The following is a 20,346-nucleotide window of genomic DNA, read 5'->3' as shown; positions in this document are numbered from 1 at the left end:
TTCGTTTCTGGATTGACCTATTTTCCTTTGTATACTGTTATTTGAGCTATTTTCCCGTGACCTTATTTTTTTAAGGTGTCTATGTCAAACTAATAAAAAATACCGATGAAATCTCACTTTTTCATTGAGTTTCAATAGATACAAAATTAGGTCAGTTTTTATCAGCCTGTCTTTAAGTGATTTCAAGGATAAATGAAACCATAAAGTATTGTAATATTTTATAATTTATTTTTAATTATATCTTTGGTAAGTACAATGGCTTGGGTTCTGGCCCCTGGAGTTGGTTCTTTGGTACCTACGTCTTGATGTCCATTTACTGTCTCTTGGAAATACAAAACAATTTTTAACTATAACAGTTTTATTTGTGACAAAATTATTGAAACAGTAGACCAAAATATTTCGTTTTGCACTTTTTCCGAAACTTAATTTTCAGACGAGTGAATAATGTTAGCTAATCCATCAATAATGTTGTCACACATCATTGCAAATTGTATTAAAGAAATAAATAGGCGTAATGAGTCTATTCATGCTAAAATATCTATAGCTTAAAAACTCATTTGGTATCTACAAGAAAATTAATCTAAATCATTTCAAATAAGAACTTCTAAACACGATTTTGGATATGGTCGAGAGGGGCGAAACTTTCGTTTGGTTTTGCCGACAATAGCTTGAGAAGTAATCGGAGCTTAGAAAAACATAATTATTCATGATGTCAACTTTTCTAATCGAATGTTAAAGGTTCTTATTTAAAATCGTAACAAAGTTAATCCTATCAGACCCATGTCAAAGTTTACAAAATATAATCCTACACATTCGTTTGCTACCAAAGATTACAATTTAAACAAAACACAGTATTTGAGCATTACAAACATAATTTTGCTCGAGGAATATCAAGTTCATTTTAAATATCCATAAATCACAAATTCAAGGATCGGTGTCTAAGCTTTTCTGATCGTGCTACCTTAATTCAAATAAATACAGTAAAAATGGTCTATCGACTAAATAAACTTCCTTTATACAATTATAACATATCTTTGGGAAATCTTAGGGTACGACTTAACTAACAAATTATTTATATTTCTATCACTATAAAACATTTAAATCTAAACACTAGTAACATTTCAATATTTCGTCAAAAACAGACAATCATTTGGAATGGTCGTCTTTTGGCTTTTATATACTCGTACATAGTTGAATCAAAGCGATGGCAATATTGTAATTAACAGACTTCATTAATTTATTGAATCCTATAACTAGTTAGGACTCCACGCAAAATGCTGCCATAGGTAATAAATGAACAAGTAAGATAATTAATTATTTTTAAGTTACAATAATTTACAGAGTTTTTTTTTATAAATATGACTAAGTCCCGCCAAACTCTTGCATCATCAGGTTCAATCGAATGAAAAAGCACCGTCTTCGATTCAATATTAATCGTTATCGAAACTTTAATAATTTCTATGTCTTTGACATCCTCCTTATTTACAATAATATCACACATTGATATTGTACACTAGTACGAAACACCTGAACATCTAGGTGACTATTATTTGCTTCGCTAAACAAACTGTTCATACGTCAACCGCAAAAAATATTACAAGGAAATAGTGCCATCAGCCTGTTTATGATCAATCAATTTTGAGTTCTATCCCTTGGGAGTAGAGTTGAGAAATAAAAACAGTTTTCTGTAATAATTACGTGGAATTTGGACCGCGATTACTGCACGAACACGTCATTATGATCGTGACAAACAATCGTCACCTTTAATTAAAAGGTCTTCGATTTTTTATTAATTAGAATCCGAACTGTTTTATTCGGCCTTTTTTGTTTATATCAAAATATCTAGATTGATCGTAAAACTTATGTCATAAGTTATTTTTTTAGATAATTATCTTACTTTAGGTAGTAACATGAGTGTGTAATCGTATAGATTTCGTTTGAATATCATCCGTTTTGTAAAAACTAGATAGAGGTAACGAGCAATCAGTTCCTTTTAAAATTAATGGTATACATTTCAATAAGCATTGAGTTGTTCGTATTCTTTACAATTTTTTCGTATTTTATGTTTATTATTAGTTATAATTATTTTTTATTGGAAAAATACTTTCGTAAGATTAACAATATGGCTCGTATAACAGTAAAGTTTTTGTCGTTTACAAAGTTTTTATACTAGGCATACAATACAGAAAGGTCTATCTAGATTCTTTAAGTTTAATTTCACTGTGCTTTGAATAGATATTGTTTTCAGCAGATTTTGTATTCAATATAACTCTTTAGCATTTACTTTGTTATTAAGTCAAATGTGGAATAACTTTAAGATTATAAAAATTAGAGTTTTTGCTACATATTATTATTGCTAAAGCTTAATTTAATATTTACACGTGTTTCATATTTTACACATACGAATCGTCTCGTATTTATTCAGGCAGCTCGTATTGTACTCGTATGCTCCTGCATAAATCGTTTTGGTAGGTAGGTATTTATTGTTTGAAATCGGAATATCAAAGTTATGAAGGGGAGGGCAAATATCATCATTTTATCGTGGAATTAATTTTCCGCTAATGAAGTCGAAGATATATTGTGTTTTTGTTATAATGTGTATAATTTAGGTAGAGAGAAATATTTTTATCACATTTGCAAAAATAGCAATAGACGTAACTAATCATTCTTATTTGTTTAAAATAATATTTGTATTTGAATGATTAATAGCTTAATTCTAACTAAGACCAGTCACATTTGTGACTCACAAACCATTAAACAAAATTTAAATATTTCACAGTACTGAGTATTTACAAAAAAAGGAAAAATTTACAATGTCATCGTTTACATTGGAACAAACTTTTATATGCTTGTCTGTACTCATTGGACATCACTACATAAATAACTGGGTTTGCACACGTTGTGAAATAGATAAGTACATACCCGACTACATTTGCCACCGAGTGAGTTGTGGCGTCAAACACTATGGTCTTCATCAACGTGATTGGTAGATGGCACACGCAGAACGCCACCATGATGGCCACTATCATGGTAAGTAGCTTCTTATCTTTCTTAGTCGGGAGACGAGGCTTCGGCGGTGCCGTAGTCCATCGCATAGTGGCTATGAAACTGCGACGAAAATTCTTCCCTTCATGTCCAAATGTACGTGCCTTTGTTTCTGGAGTGACTGACTGTCTCTCTTGTTCTGATGGGGTGGAGCTCTCGCATGATGATGATAGTTCAGCGCCCGTATTGATGAAGCAGTTTATAGGAAACGCTGGCACGGTGTTCCTGGATGGTCGCTTGTCTAAGTCTGTTCTTGTGGCTATCGTTGTGGTACTCATGCTCAAAGATTTCATCTGAGTGGGAGGGTTGCGTGACTTCTTTGCCGTCTTTCGTACAATCCACAGTATTCTGGCGTAGCACAAGATGATGGCAACGCTTGGGAGGATGAAGGCTATGATGAAGAGGAATTTCTTCGGTGAGTTCTTGTGGTCGTCAGGTACGATGGTGCAGGAGCCCGTGATGGGATCCAAGCTGAACCGGCCCCAGACTTCGAGGCTTGTGGGCAGTAATGCTCCAAAGGAGAATATCCAAATACCAGCCATCATCAGGCAAATGTTTCGTGTAGTGTACAATCTGTTGACAATACAAATACGTTTTATTTAATAAAATATTTTAAAATATTTATTACTTACATAAGTAATTGAGCTATTGTAGTTATTTAACTTTTCTAGTTTGTGGCCTCAGAAGTATTTTACGTTAAATATACAGTGCTATGGTCAGATTTGATGAAGTGTGATTATTAATTATTTCCTTGGTTCCTATAAAATATATATCTAGGAATAAAAACCATAAGTCAATCTACAAAAACTCTTAACCATACCATACTTGTAGAGGTGTATTGGAAGTGCGAAACTCATTTTTTTGAGTGTCGACATAAGGGTCGGATGGAAACCTCTTCTGAAGGATCACTCGGGAGAGTGACATTCTGGCATTTACCGAAATAAGTAGCGAAGATCGATACCTTGCTTATGAGTTTGTTTCTTCTTTAAACTGTTAATGATGGATAGACTTTTATGAAACCTTATAAGACAGCTATTAAAAATAATAGCCTGGATTAAAACCAATACATAAATCGTGATTCGAATCTGAAAGAATCGTAACAATAAGAAAACTCAAGCACCAATATTCACGCTCCCAGTCGACAACGATGGGGACGAATTTTTTTATGCTTTTTAGTTTCCGTTTTTTTTTTAAGGAATAGCTTTTAATTAAAATGTAAATATGATTAAATGAAGAAGCATCTACATTGTTAAAAAAATAGTAAGTACTTACTTGGGATAAAGTTGAGGATGCGATATCATGACGTATCTATTAATAGTGATAGCCAGGACCGTAAACAAAGACACGGCTACCAGAGCGTATCTTGCAAACGGGAACATGAAACACAGCGCCTTGCCATGCGCCCAGGACTTGTTGTAAAATGTGGACGTAGCCAGGGGCAGGATGAAACAACTGAACAGCAAGTCGGAGACTGATAAGTTGATGATGAATAACGCTGTTGCATTGCGGACCTGTAAATGAAAAAAAGGATTAAGTTGGAAAATGCGAAAGTTCTAGAAATGCACGTAGTCTTGGGGGACGGTTGAAAGGTTGTTTATACTGGTTTCGACTGGTTTTATATTTATACTGATCATCTGTACTTATAGTAAATTGTCCAAACATCGTCTGTGACTGATTTACGTGTTCTAGAATTTGATTTGTGTTGTTGGCGCTGACAATCTGCTCGCGGTCAGTATGACTGGTAAAACCAGCCTAAACCGTTCTCGTATTGTTGAATAAATTTGGGAGTTGGGCAAATTCTTTATCAAGGACATAGGCTTGTCGGAGACTGTCAATAGTACGGACACTAAACGTCACGCAAGTGCGCCCTCTGGTGGCGTTTCCGGTGAAGCAACATTTTGGCGCGCTTGGCAGAGTCGTGGTGGTCGGCGTGGCGTCCGCGGAGCTCAGTCTTGGTCGAGTCGTCGTGCTGCGCACATCTCGATACTGCCTTACGTCACGTCTAGTGTACCTAGTGTTATTGCTTAGTGTTGTAGTACCGTTGTAGATCCATATTGTAAAGTGTGTAAAGTGTCTTTTGAAATTAAAGTGTAAAGGTTCTTCTAACCTAACAGACAGACATGTGTTGCTGGGGAGTTTGTTCCGCCACTTCTTCTCCCCAAGCCGAAACACATAGGAAGTGGCGAAGGGCGGGCGTTTTGGGGGCTGTCTTTTGTTCTGACTAATTTGAATAAACGTTTGAGTTTTGAGTTTGTTTGAGTTTTGAGTTTTTTTGAGTTATCTCTTTGCTTGATTACCCTAACTGATGTCGGACGATAGTGCCATCCTGATGTTCGCCTCCGACATGCTTATAAATGTACCTATATGTTAAGGCTTTTCCTTTAATTCTCGTTACAACGTAGTAGGTAATAAATAATACACATTTGCGTAGGTACAATGCGGTTTCAAATCCTAATATGAATGAAATGTTATCGAGGAATAAACAATCACATAATATCAGTTAATTTATAACAAGTGGTGTTTACGTTAATGATGACGTAGAACGTATTTGTTCAATAGATAATTAAATTAAATGTTCCTAAAACATTTGAATCATCCATCAGTACGCATACTTCTGTGGTTTTACGTATTTTATAGGTTTACGCTGAAAGCCATTTAAATATTGATATTTTTTTATTGAAACTAATTTGATGAATTGATGCGACCATTCAGGATATTATTTGATAATTAGTTTCTATTCGTCTTTCTTCTCTTTTCTTTCGATCCTATTCTTTGTAAATATTTCAATAAACTTTTGTTTAAATATTTTGATTCCCTGTAACGGAAACTTTTTCTTAATCCTTCTTAAAACTAGTTATTCGTTTTTAGATACATACATATTTTAAATAAGAATTACATTCCTTTATTTGTTCTATACGAGGGAATATGCATAAGAACTGAATGTATTTTTTTGGAATAAAATAATTGAATGTAAGGAAAATAGTCAATTGTATTTATGTAGATACAAGTATAGGTATTATCAAGCTAAACAGGTAAATAAGGGTAAAAACATTCCGTTGGATGCTTCACTATGTATCTAACTATGTACGCCTGAATTAAAAAGAATATTAATTTCACGAAAGCTTTTCCACGAAAGTTCCAAATATTTCTTCGTGAAATTAAAATTGCTCAGAATAACTAATTGAAGGCTGTCATTGACTGTATAAATTGCTTCTTTAGAAAACGCAATATTCAAAAATCGACCTAAGTGCTACGTGTCACGGTTTAAATTCCAATAAAACTTTCTATAGTCAGAAAATATTTCCGATTAAGCTTAGCCTGTGTTCGTGGTATAAACACATCAGTTCAAGGTGGAGTCTTAATTGGCACCTACATATCGAAAATTCAAAAGTTACTCTGCAATATTTCAAAAGCAAATCTGCATAACATTTTTTTAATGAAAATAAAATTGTTCGTTTTCTGTACAGAACATAATATGTACAATATAATAGTGCTTGAGCGTATGCACGACTTTATTCTCTCACTCTGAAAGTCCGATGGGACGGCAATAAAACACCGGAAGAAGACAAGGCGCAGGTCGGATAACGAACCGTGCTCCCCCGAGGCACTAATTATTACTTTTCAATTTATTTTAATTTTAGTAGTACCTAGGTGTAGGTATATATTTACAGCTATTTAGAATAGTGTCACTATTCAAGGGAAATAGAAGCAAAATAAAATAAAACACGTACAACTCGTTACTTCTGCCTGATAAAGATGGTCCATGAAGCTAATTTGTTCAAACTCATTGCAACTAATATGTTTACACTTATATTAAGAGGAATGGGTATACCCATAGATAAAGACTTTAGCTGTTTAGGGAAAAGATCATATTATTCATTCGAAATCAGACCTCAAAAAGGCCCGTCTACCTAATTTATTCGGTTTAATTATTTCGTAAAAATATTTCCTGTATTTCAGGTATAGTGCGTATAGCGGCAGAAATTCATTTTCAATAAGTTTGTGGATTAGTTCATAAAACGAGTACCTACGTGACAATTGACAGGTGCAGTAAATACTCACCCGTAGTTAATAAATGGGCTTACATGGTTGAGTATGTACCAAAAATCGAAAATTTCAGTGTAAAAATTCTTACTCAAAATATTGCTTTTTGCCCTTTGGCGCAGTCAGGTACAATTGAACGAAAAAAAGAATGTAAAACAAGGTCGGTTCTGCAAAAAAATAAATGAAAAGGCGACTGAAAGTATTGGAAATTCGCTGTAGGCTGACACGTTCATATTTCAGTACATTGCTTGGGATGTCATGACTTTTTTGGACTTGAAACACAAAATGAATGATACCTTCACTATATATATGTATAGTGTAAAATAAAGTCGCTTTCTCTATGTCTATATCCCTATGTATGTTTTAATCTTTAAAATTACGCAACAGATTTTGATGCGGTTTTTTTTAGTAGATAGAGTGATTGAAGAGTAATATTTTATAAAACGTGTCTTTTTTGCGCGTACAACTTTTGTAATCAGTTTGTAGTACAATTGATAAACTTTTCAATTATTTTTTTAAGCAGGATAATATATTATTATAAGTCTTTTTTAAGCTAAGTAGTTTCCTAATGGTTCGTTATTAAACACAACTAAATTATTAAATACATATATTGGTAGGCAGATTTTAGAAATGTGAGATATTTTCCTACCTAAAGCTATGAATACAATCTTCACATACACACCAACTGTTAGATCCGTGCGAGGGTATTAATTTAAGCCGATTTACCAACTGACGGACTGTACGTCCAACTACTATTGAATACATCGATCAATATGCCACTATTGGGACTTAAAACTCCTTTAGACATTGAATGTTATGATAGAACTTATGATAAGCTTTTCCACATAATTTCATCTTTTATCTTACGGGCTCCTATAATGATCCTTGTACGGCATGCATCCCAATAAAAATGTATGTCCAATGTCCATATTTTTAATCGGTTTAAGACGGTTTTTAATACATCACTTTTCATTTATAAAAAGGATATAAGAATCATCGTTCAAATTCACATACATAATTTCTTACGCCAAACTGCTAGAGGTGTTACTAATGTTCTCAAGATAGTTCCATTATTCTTGTCGGTATTAAAATGAGTTCATCACGAGCCTATATTATTGGAACTATGATGAGTAGGTAAAACTACGCGGACGAAACCGCAGCCCACCACTAAATACGTCATGAATGTTTTGAATCAATTCTAGTTTTTTTTTATTATAATTCCCTTTTACACAATATTTTTCCTCTACACCTATGATTGCTTGCCAAGTATGGGATATACAATGTCACTTTTTACCACAACGCGGGAAGTCCATATTCCATGTTAGAATAGATGCTGGTGGGCAAAGTTTTCTGTGACGTAACGTTAATGCAGTATGAAACGTTTGTAAGTGACAGATTATGTGTTACAACATGTACCGAAAAAAGCAGTATACAGTTCTTAAGAGTCTTTATTTTCGAAACATTTTAAATCTTCATTCGTAGAACACTTTCTATTTTTTTCAATAGTAACTGTTGTCATCAAAAAATCCCCTTTTTATCCAAAATATACTAAAGGAAGATTAACTCAAATATAAGCTCACCTTTTTGCACTTTGCCAAGGCGACGATGGTGACCAGGTTGCCAGGGATGCCGATGAGAGTGAACACGATGCAGCTGATGTACGCGAACCGCAGCAGCGACTGCTCGTAACCCTCGAACAGCGCCACTCTCGCCAGGTCCTCATTCGTCTCATACGAGGACAGCCCCGGTATCCCACTCCCATTGTCACTACCCCACATCGCAGATTCACCCATTTCAATACTCCAACAACACAAATCTATGCACGTCACTCAGAGGCAAACACACCACTCCAAATGAATACGAAGACTAAATTTTATTGTAACATGCCTTTTGTTTATTTTTCCTTAATGAGTCAATAGCAGTCATGGGTACGCCCGAGATTGATAATACTCCAGACCGCGGTTTGCCATAACCCGGCGAGTCCTCATTACTTTAATATTGCTTACAACTTCACTCACGTTCGTTGACTTATTGCTAACAGTTCCGCACATAATAACTTTACAATGTGCGTTTTACAATTTACAAATAGAGACGAACAATGATTCATACATGTAATTTTGGTGATAAAACTGTAAATCACTAAGTACACTGAATGAGATGAATAATGTGGTCGTGGGATATACTTTTTGTTATCCTGACCGCTGTTGAGTATCATTTCACGAGATTATTAATTTAGACAAAACAGTTCAGTATAAAACACTCTAATTGCTTCCTTCCCACCCCTAACACCATCACGGACGGTTCGCGATTACAAAAACGTCTACGTAACAGAACGTCCTACGTATACAACAATAACTTAACGCTGTCACTACAGTTCACGAGTTTATGGTCACTTATCTTTTACACACATGTACTTGAGTGTCCATTATTTGCAGTTATTCAGGCTGTCCAGCGATTTACGACTAGTCACGGCGGGCGCTTCTCGGAGGCGCCGTCGCCGGGCGAACGTCACGCCCAGCGACGGCACATCAGCAGGTTCTTGTACGCCTGCCGGTATTCCGACGACATCACCACGTATATGATAGGATTGATACACGTCGTCAAGTATATCAGGATATACCCCGCTATATTCGCTGCTGGGTGCGACGTGAACTCTCGAAATATCTTTGTCAAAGTTATTGGTAAGTAACACACCCAAAATGATAGCATTATTGCCATTATCATTTTAAGTAGTTTTCTATCTTTCGGAGTAAGACGAGGGGGTCTGACAGAGGCAGGCGATCGTCTCAGCGCAACAGCAGCTTGCCGGAGCCGCTTAGCTGTTTCGCCACCACTGGGAGTCCTAGGTTTTGCGTCTAGAGCGCATTCCTCATCGTGTCCATCTAATGTATCTACGCCAGAAGATGACGAGCGTTCAGGTCCAGGCGTAGGAGGACAGTGTAGGGCGGGAGGCGCAAGTAGTGCCCGCCTCGGCGGAGCAACATGATTGATCCCATTTTCTGGACCAGGCGATCGTTCTAAAGCCGTTGATGCTGAACCTACGGCGGAGTCTTCTAAGCCCGGCCTAGATCGACCTCGAACTGGAGCGCGAGACTTTCTCGCGGCTTCTCTTACGATGCAGAATATTCTAGCATAACATATAACTATGGCCAAACATGGCAGCATAAAAGCGCCCACGAAGAGGAATTCCTTTGGGGATCGACTATTTTTGTCGGGCAGTATTGAACACGACCCTATAGTGGGATCCAGTCCGAATCTGCCCCATTTCTCTAACCACGTTGCTATCAGTGCTCCAAACGAGAAGGCCCAGGTACTGGCCACCATTACTGCTAAATATTGGCGCCGATACAACCTGTTGACAAAACAATAACGTCATGTTTCTGTTATCAGAATAATTAAATTATTGTTTACTAACTTCGTAAGAGTTAATTAACTTCCTCGTACGGAATGAATCCACAAGATACGTAATATGGGCTACGTTTAATTAGAAGTGAGGGTTACATCAAATGTATTATTAGAGTATACTCACTTTGGGTAGAGGCGTGGGTGTGAGATCATGACGTATCGGTTGATGGTGATGGCTAGGACGGTGAAGAGCGACACGGCGACGAGGGCGTACCTCGCCAGTGGGAACATTCGGCAGAGGATCCTGCCGTGAGCCCAGGACCGTCTCCAGAAGGTGGAGGCGGCGAGGGGCAGGTTGAAGCAGCAGAACAGGAGGTCGGAGCATGACAGGTTCATTATGAACACAGCGGTTGCGTTGCGAACCTAAAACAGAAAAGAATAAATTATTCTTCATGTCTTTGATATCTCCATTAACCCGTAAAAATAAAGAGTGACTCATTTAACTCCTAGTAACTTAATAACTACAAGCTAGTTCTTTGCGGACGAGTGGTAAAAAACCTATATTGTAAAGTGATTGCTGTGCGTTATTTATAATCTTAATATATCCCCAGATATGTACATATATCTCGTCAATTTCAATCGATCAAAAGTTCGATTGAAAACTGACTTTAATCAGTTTTGGAATTTTATTCACTCTCTCAGAACTGAACAGGTGTGTCTAACTTGATTATTAATTTAATGTGGTTCTAAACTTCAAAAACTTTTCACGTAAAGTCGTCCAGTTTCACAGCACATAAAATTCATCGACTTAATTATAATTTTATAACTGTAGAGTAAGAAGTTTGATGAATGAATTTCACTTTTGTAACCTTATCGTATTGTAGAATGCAGTTAAATCTGTATATTTATAGTTTATACCTACTCTGCGGGTCGCGATCACTGACCTACCCTAAGAGTGCAATATTTCATTGCACTTATTGTCATTCTTATCGGATGTCGTATTAATTACGTTTTTGCTCAGTTGCAGCTATAATCTATTTTTAGGTTACAATTTAGTAATGAAGCATTTTAATTTACCAGAAATATAAAGCAGAACCTAGATTTTATGTTTATTTAATTTGAGTTGATACACATGTAAAAAAGAGGTATAACATAACATTAAAGCTATTCCTTTGCTATAAACTTGGCTTTTTAGGGGTCACGTGCTGTTCTCTGACAGAATAATTCATACACAAATTAAGCACGCGCACATTTATATTTCTTAGCCTTACATTATATTCACACACACGACGCGGTTCCGGTGTGAACCACGTCTTGATAACATTAAGATAATGGACACTATATCTCATATACATTTAAATAATATTAAATAAAAAAAGTGTTTTCTAAAAACGCCGCAGTTCCCTTAATTCAATAATGTAAAGGGATAATCGTACAGGAAGCTACTTTCCGTACCCGAAAAAACATAGCCTTTGTCACTAGTGGTTAGTGTGGCTTCCGAAGAGTGAAAGAATTTTTCAAATCGGCTCAGTAGTTTCTGAGCTCTGGAGGTACAAACAATAAACAATCCTCTATAATATTAGTTAATATTTCTCATTTAAACTGCTCTATTAGCAAAGGGCCAATGTCCATCTAAAGACATTAACGGCAAAATATTATCATTCAGTGTCCGTAATTTATATCAGTGTTTATTTAACAAATGCAGACAATTATAGTTCGGCCATTCAGAGAATGCGTTCCTGACACGTCGCGATTGAACTGACGACGTAACTACATTCATTGATTATTGATATAATAATGTTGTTTTAATGCTCCTCAATTGTTAAAACGGTAAACAACCAGCAAAAATATTTTTATCGTAACTGCAACGCCATTGCAAAGTTACGTCGTCAGTTCAATCGCGACGTGTCAGGAACGCATTCTCTGAATGGCCGAACTATAGTCAATGGGTATATCGTAACTGTGACTGTCAGTTGTCACTATCTGTTATCACGAGAGAAGTATGCAATAGTAGTTAAATGTATTGTTTGTAGTTAAATAGTTAATATATGAGACACCTTATGTGCGGCATATAAATTAGAATATTTAATGTGCGTTTGTTTAAATATGTGTAGGGGTAGAAAACAGCGAAACGGCCCGGAAATCTTCTTATCGTTTATTTAGCAATTAAATAGCAGCTTTTACAAAAATCACAATCCTTTAAAACTATTCTTAATCTTAACATCGTCTTCAATCGTGTCGTCGTAAAACATAATGCTAGCAAAGTCCTCTCTCGTTCGTTCTCTTTCATGCCCTCTCGTTCATCATCTCACTCTCATCGTTCGGATACACATCTAAAACACTTTCACTCAATCAATCAGATATTCGGATACAACCCATTCAGACATATGTATATGTATATTTATAAATTAGTAGTCAATTGCCGCGGGTTCACCTGCATGAATGTACTTGGATGAATTAGGAATAGCCTTTGACGATCACAAACAGATAACATACTTAATGTGGTTTGTTATTGGTAAAAGGACGAATTTTATGACGCTGAAGTGAAAAAAAAGTAGAAAGTATTAATGTCGTCTAGGGATTTTGTCGAAGATTATTATAAAAGGTCTTTACGTTAATAGAAAAAAATCTTAATAAGATTTTATTTTTTACGGACTCGCTTGTTTTTATTATTTATGAATCTAAGATAGTCTGCTCATCATCTGGCTAGCCTTTTTGTAACTAAGTATATGGGGTTCGGCGTTCAGTCTAGCCGGATGCAATTGAGTATAAGTTTGTTGTTTACTTAGTGAAGTGACTGCCTATCTGACCTCCTCGACCCTGTTACCTGGGGTAACCGATTAGACTTTGTAGCCTTCCTCCTACTACTTAATAGAAAATAATTTGAGTATGTATGTAGTGACTTTAAAAAAAGTGTAAAAATGTGAGTACGTAATCTTGTGAACAATAAAGCAAAGATAACAAATATTGGAGCAGAATGTTTATAAAAGATTTTGTACTATCTTTATGAGGAAGATACCTATTTGTTTATTCCTGTCAGTTGAAACTACTGACCATCATAACAGTTTAGCTAATAATATACACAGCCATCTTAAAATGTTATCTATGTTAAAGAAATATAGGTGCCGTTAGAGAAATTATAGGTTTTTTTAAGTAACTGTTTCTCGTTTCTTATTTAAATGTGTAAAATTAGTGATGAACGAACACTTGAATAAACGATTGGTTTAACCTTCTTGCTTGTTTGTTTAGTTTAAAAATAATAAGTATGTTACAAATATTGGTTAGGTTAGTTTTGAAACAAAGCCCTATTTTTAGGGCTAAAACGTTTGTAATTATGTCGATAGAAAAAACTCCTACATGCATTTTTAGGCAACGTTTATATTTAGGATATTTGAGCGTACTGCCCTAGTACAATAAATGAAATTAATAATCGTTTGAACGTGGGCATTCCGTTTTAGAAATATTAATATTATACAAATATTGTTATTCAGCTGGCAAATAAATTGAATGAAAAGGAAAAAGGGGTTTAACAATGACGTGTTGTGGTTTCGTTTAAATACACAATTTATTTTCAATTTACAAGTATTTGATAAGTTATCCAAATTTTTTTTTTGTATTTAATTATTTAACAACATTTACGAGAAAGATTAAGATACGACTAAAATAAAATAAAAATCTCTGCCACATATTGGAAAATAAGACAGAGTTTTCCAGTTCGGCCCCAAACTAAATTGTAAAATTTCTTTATAGGTTTGTCAAATGAACGATATTTTATTTACCCTGGTTCCTTAATCTCCATAAAGCATCAAAAGTACCTACATAGAATGATTTTTGTGAATACTGTTTGACTGTCGTGTGAATTACGCAACCCTCTTCTGTCACAGACTCTGACATGTTATCAGTATAATGCCGACCTTTCACCTGTCGTAATCGTTAAAATGCTTTTCGCTTTTTCGGTGTTTTTGGCCAATGATATCCCTTAACCACGGTTACGAGTTGTATGGATACTACGAAGATACAGAAGAATTTAAATGCACTGTACTAGGAATTATGTTGTTGGTTTGGTTCGGAAAAATTCGAATGAATAGTTTCCGTAAAAAATTGGCCTAATGATATGAAACTCGATTTGCTGCTGAGTTCGGAACTACTTGGATATTATGCTTTCCACCACAAAGGTAACATTAAGATTCATTTTAAATCATAGAGAAGATGGAATGAAACATCTATAGATACTAACCTTCTTGCACCTCGCAAGCGCAACGATGGTGATGAGGTTGCCAGGGATTCCCACCAGCATGAAGAGAACACAGCAGACGGAGGCGAAGCGCAGCAGCGGCTCCGGGTAGTCACGGAACAGCTCGACGGCTGCTAACTCCGCGTCCGACCCGTACTCCTTCACCCCCTCCCCCTCCCAGCTGTAGTTGCCTCCATCTAGCTCACTCGCGAACGTACTCCGCGGTATACTCGGCAGCAGGTCACCCATCTTAGGGATTTAACACACATCATTCGTCCACAAGCGTTTCGCGTTAATTGAGCTCATCACTATTTCATGTTCATGTTTACGTTGGCGGGTTTCGTGTGCGACTGATAAGGAACCTTCGTCCCGGTCAATAAGTTGGTAGTAGTGCGGTGATAACGCATTTTGTCGATGCGCGAGGTTATAGGGTCACAGCTGCTCAGGAAGCGGTGGTATCTCGTGGCTCGCCGCTCTATCTGCACAGATAAATTAGTATTCGTTTATTATTAATTCAATGTAAATAGAGATGTAATGTTATGAGAGTTACGAAACGAGATAATGGTCTGTTTGTTTTGTGAGTCGGTGATTGTGTCCGTGAGACTATGGGGCTCGCTGTGGCTCTTGTCCGTTCCTTTATTGTATAGCGCCTTCATTATTTCTTATCGTGTTGAAGATAAAATGAAATGTAATTTATGAAGCTACTTTGTATATAAATGTTTTTTTTTCTATTTGGCTTCATAATATAACTTCATGACTATTGCAATATTTCCTATCATTAAACATTCAAGAGGATAATAGTTCAAAATTTTAGATAGCAGATATTCAGACTGGGATTTCAGCATATTGAATATTCAATTTGAAGGTTCTACCACCAATTATCTATAGGCTACATTGAGTTTCAAACTTGGAATTGAAAATAGCTCCGGAATTCGCTGACATTAATAAACCGGAATGAATCAAAAGTTTAGCTGTGGCAGCAGGACTGTATCAATATTTTAATATACCTCTACTACTAACTACTACTATTATTTTAACACTGAGGATAAAATAGTTGACTACGAATTAATAACAAGATATTTTCATGTTTTGACTTCATCGAGTATCCGTCAGTGTATTAAATGGCGTTGCTGTAAACAACGTTAAAATAAAAAACAAAAACAACTAAAGATGAAACATCACAAAAGCAGTTTTTAAGAAGAACCTAAGTACTTCAGGTACATACCAACAGTTGTCTATCATGTACTACAACATGTCGTAAGACACATTACCTACTTAATAGTGTAGGTACAGACATTTTAAAGGAGAAACACACACTTTGGTTTTCTACGAGAGCTGGGACACGACACGGGTGCTCTAAAAATATGAAATGTAGAGTATAGGTATCGTTCCTGAGTATGAGCTCACTAAGTAAGGAACAATGAGTGGAGATGGCCTAGGCAGGTAGATCGGTCGATAGGTACGTCTGGTCAAATACGTACGGTGGGCGTGACCAAAATAATCAGCTACAAGTGAACTGACGCGGCGTTCGGATTAATAGTGACATCTGTCGGAGATTTCTGATTAAAAAAAGGCGTATGAGGGCGTAGCCAGTAACGTTACTCGTCTTCCGAACACTAGCATTTAGGCAACGCTACTTCCTTAGGAGATTTTTGGTGACATTTCCTTAAGCCACCTCGTCATTTTGTTCTCCATGTCGCGTACACTGGAAAGCCTAGTTTGTACAAAGCTGAGATGTATCGACAGCGATCAGTGTCCAGTTTCCAACCACTTACAGGGTAATCTGGATTGCGAGTGCTGGTGACATTGAGATATTGATAGTGTCTCGAGCTAATCCTTCTCTCTGTGAGGATGAAGGAGTTTGTTTCAAGACTTTTGGGATCAATTAGTTGCCTATAGGTATCTACCATAGAGTTTGTAACGTCGTTGTGGTGGATAATAGAAGTAGGGTGTGATAATGATCGATTTTGAAATAAAATTAATTATCGAAATAATTTGTTTTTGCAATTATACCATCGCTCAGTTAATTGTTGTAAAATAGGTAACATTTGGGATCCGATTGAATAGTCAGATGTTCCATGTTTAGATAAAGAATATCCTACTCATAACACTATGAGTATTTTCTTTTTATATAGAAGATCTGACGTAATATCGCTTGTATGTGGGAGGGTCACGGAGGACTATAGGGGGGGGGGGGGGGGTAAAGTGGCTGAATCCAATAGAATTCTGTTTCAGTTTTCATTTTGCAGTGCATTACACTATTTTATCTGTAATGTCGTTGTTATATCAGCTATGAATACTGTGGAACGTAACATGAAAGAAACTTTCACACACTTTCGTTTGTAAGTTTTTTGTTATCTTTAGTTGTTTTTTAAATTTTGTCTTCTTCATCGCAGTTGTTAGGCGCCTACTGCTGAATATAGGATATATCAATTTACAATAGGGTCAGTTGACATCTGACAGCGTCTATTGCCTACCTTATGAAAGGCTACCTTTAATATAACGTTACTATTGTAGATCTATTCAATCTTTTGTCTGTACTTTTTCATACACTTAAAGAGGATTGTCTTTAATTTCATTACATAAAGTTAAAATACTTTTCTAGGTCAAAACTGCTGTGCAGAAGATGTCGGAAACAAATGTCTTGGAACTAATGTCAGTTGGTCCCATTATGAAAATTTCAAAGGTGACGTAGGTTTAGTCTAAAACTCAATTTGTCATGTTACGTAGTTCCTACTACTTTTACAAATAAATGAGCGCTACAGTAGGAAATTTAATCAGAAGGGTATCCCTTCTGGACTTATAAATCTTACCGGCTTCAAACTCGATTGAATTACTTTTTCTTAGAACTACAAAGTTGTGAATGAAAGTTGGTTCTTTGTTTTTGTAATAGACCAGGGAGATTATAAACCTGCGCCTGATATCGATAATTAATTAAGTAGGTATCATCATGGTTATAAATTTTACTATACAGTCTCGTTTCCACATAACTAATGACTATACGTATTTTTTGTCACAATAGCCAGTCTGTTACATTTAATCCGTTTTAATGAAGCAAACAGTGAGCGATATATTATCTGAATCGATAACGGCCTAACCGCGGGTTTTCCAATATCATCGTATGATGCATACGCAGTAGGTACTTTCAAACCGTACAAAACATTTTTAAAATTACTACTTTGTATGTGACTGACACCATGTAGGCACCATGTAGGACTGGATGTCAATAAAGTTTAAAATGCCAAACATCAAAGGCAAAAATTGGTTATAAAACAAATGAAATACAATTCCATTGGAACAATATTATAAATTACGTGCTCCAAAAAGGTTTTAATAAAGGCGCAGAGGATGTTTTTGAACGGGTTGCTGACAGGGCTGTCGAAGCCCACGCTATCTATTCAAACGTTCGCCTACGACAAGCTTTTAACCTGTCAACCCTGGCTCAACGGGAACCAGTGTGTTCACAGACTGATGTTATACACTGTGAGAGTGGCACACTGCAAACTTTTAGTCGGCCGACAGTTTGTTTCGCCTTTTCTTTATGGGAAATCATCAACTGAATCCTCGCGCTGTGGGTTAGCAGCGTGAGGGAGTCTCTTACCATGTTCCGTCGTAAGCCTTTTATGTACACACGGCAAAATTATTAGCTGGGCAGGCAAGTGGCTCCACCCGGCGCGGCGCGGTGATATTGAGAAAAACATACATGTTAGTGTGCGTAAAGCAAAACGTGTTTAACTTCGCCTATTCATAAGTCGCCGCGCCAGTGGCTCCACCCGGCGCGGCGCGGCGTGGTGATATTGAGTATGTGACTCAATAGTTTTGCTTCACAATAACACGGTGTCCCCACTCAAACATTTGCAATATCTTATGCCTCTAATGATGCAGGGAATATGACGCATAAATTTGGCGTTCATAACTATCGTTTCTATAGCGCGTTGGTCGAGCGGACAGAAATTAAAATTCTACGCCGCTGGGGCCGTAGGATCGTATCTCGCTTACGGCACAGCGATTTTTGTATGTTTTAAAAATAAATATTTTACATTTGTTTGTTGAATTCATTGCTTTAAGTAATAGTAAGTCTGCGTTGTATTTTGGATGGAATATATTTACCGTCTACCCTCTAAAAATAACAAACCATATCTAAGCTAATTATTAGTTTAAGTTCACCGTCATAAATTCATAATGCTATTGACTAGCGGGCTTTCGATACGTTTTTAGACATTATACCAACTATTATAATAATCTGTGATTATACTTTGCGTTTATTGAGAGAGGAGTGCTTTTGTTTGTCAAATCAACATGAATCATTTGACTACACTTTTAAGAGCAGAAATCATTGTTTTGCATGAGCAAAACGTTTCAATTAGTGAAATTGCGAGACGTTTAAAGTTATCGGTGAGTAATTTTATTTTATTATTATACTAATATGTAATTTAATAATATTAAATGTCATATTAACATAATATATTTATATATACTGTGATTATTGTTATGTGATTATAATATGAAGTTTAATATTATTAACTTACATATTATATATATGTAATATATATATACAATGACCATTATATATATTATATACATATAATATATATATTATTATATATATATATAATATTATGTTACTTTGATTTAGATTTGTATGTAATGTAATCGATTGCTGTTATTTATATCAATATTTAATTATTGTTCACAGAGAAGTACTGTGCAATTGTGGGTTCATCGATATGCCGATACGGGAAACATTGATCCTCGCCGACCGGGACCGAAGGCTGGATTTGCATACACAGAAGCCAATGCGCGGCACCGTGATATAGTTTCTGCGCATATGGCTGAGCCTTTCCTCAGCACTCGTTCCATGGCGACTAAACATGATGTGACACTACAAACTATAAGGAACCACTTGCATGCAGCTGGTGTGAAATGTCGTAGGCCAGCTAAGAAAATTTTACTATCCGACATTCACAAACAAAACCGGGTACGCTTCGCAAAAGAATATTTGGATTTTGATTGGTGCAATAATATATTTAGCGATGAAAAATGTTATAAGTCGGACAAGGATGGTCGCAAAATACTTTGGCGAAAGGATGGTGACCGCTATAACTCAAAAAATTTTCTTCCATACAGGTCTAGTGGCGCACCAATTGGCTATTAATAAAAATATCAGGGGGTAATGAAATTTGTTTTATGTGAGTGATGTTATTGTTAGTAAGATTACAATTTAAGATACTTGCATCTTAATAATTATCTAACTTACTAACATGTTTATTCATATCACTAATAAATTAATAATTACCCACTGAATATGAAAAATAACGCTAATTCTTGTCCGACTTAGAATAGTTTTGTCATACATAAAACTTATTAATTTGTGATTATAATATAAATAAACCTAGTCAATAAATATTGTTGCTTTCTTAATACAAATGTTGTTGTTTAATTTATACTTCCTTATTAAAATCTAGATTAATATTCGTATTTTATTTACAATAATAAAAAAATACATAATGAAAATAAAAAATGGTTTTAGTTATGAAAAAAGTCTATGCAGATGTGAGACTCGAACATAAAACTTCCGAATCGCTAGACGAACGCTTCTACGCCTCGGCTACGAGCCTTCATAGTCTTGTCATTAAATTTTAACTTCATATTCTCATCAGCATAATAGTGAAAAGAAA

The 20,346-nt window shown here is 35.8% G+C and overlaps 2 protein-coding genes across 2 annotated transcripts in view; both read right to left on the bottom strand.

Annotated features, from left to right (window-relative positions):
• Positions 1 to 206: 206 nt before the first annotated feature.
• On the bottom strand, positions 207 to 8,895 carry LOC124636244 (G-protein coupled receptor moody-like). Its single transcript, XM_047172234.1, has 3 exons — positions 8,670 to 8,895; positions 4,318 to 4,556; positions 207 to 3,618 (listed from the first exon to the last, which is right to left on the bottom strand). Exons 1-3 carry the CDS (start codon positions 8,880 to 8,882, stop codon positions 2,817 to 2,819), a joined length of 1,254 nt encoding a protein of 417 aa, XP_047028190.1. The 5' UTR covers positions 8,883 to 8,895; the 3' UTR covers positions 207 to 2,816.
• A 702-nt stretch (positions 8,896 to 9,597) lies between these two features.
• The window catches only part of LOC124636243 (G-protein coupled receptor moody-like), a 120,467-nt gene continuing 109,718 nt past the window's right edge, over positions 9,598 to 20,346 (bottom strand). Inside the window, exons 3-5 of the mRNA XM_047172233.1 lie at positions 14,672 to 15,147; positions 10,619 to 10,857; positions 9,598 to 10,441 (exon numbers count right to left, since the gene is read on the bottom strand). Coding sequence (XP_047028189.1) covers positions 9,598 to 10,441; positions 10,619 to 10,857; positions 14,672 to 14,917 — 1,329 coding nt within the window. The 5' untranslated portion in view covers positions 14,918 to 15,147. The remainder of the gene's footprint in view (positions 10,442 to 10,618; positions 10,858 to 14,671; positions 15,148 to 20,346) is intronic.

The sequence above is a fragment of the Helicoverpa zea genome, chromosome 14, assembly GCF_022581195.2.
Source record: "Helicoverpa zea isolate HzStark_Cry1AcR chromosome 14, ilHelZeax1.1, whole genome shotgun sequence".
NCBI classification, from domain to species: Eukaryota; Metazoa; Arthropoda; class Insecta; order Lepidoptera; family Noctuidae; genus Helicoverpa; species Helicoverpa zea.
The sequence above is the reverse complement of the archived record's forward strand: the minus strand, read 5'-3'. Positions and strand labels throughout refer to the sequence as shown.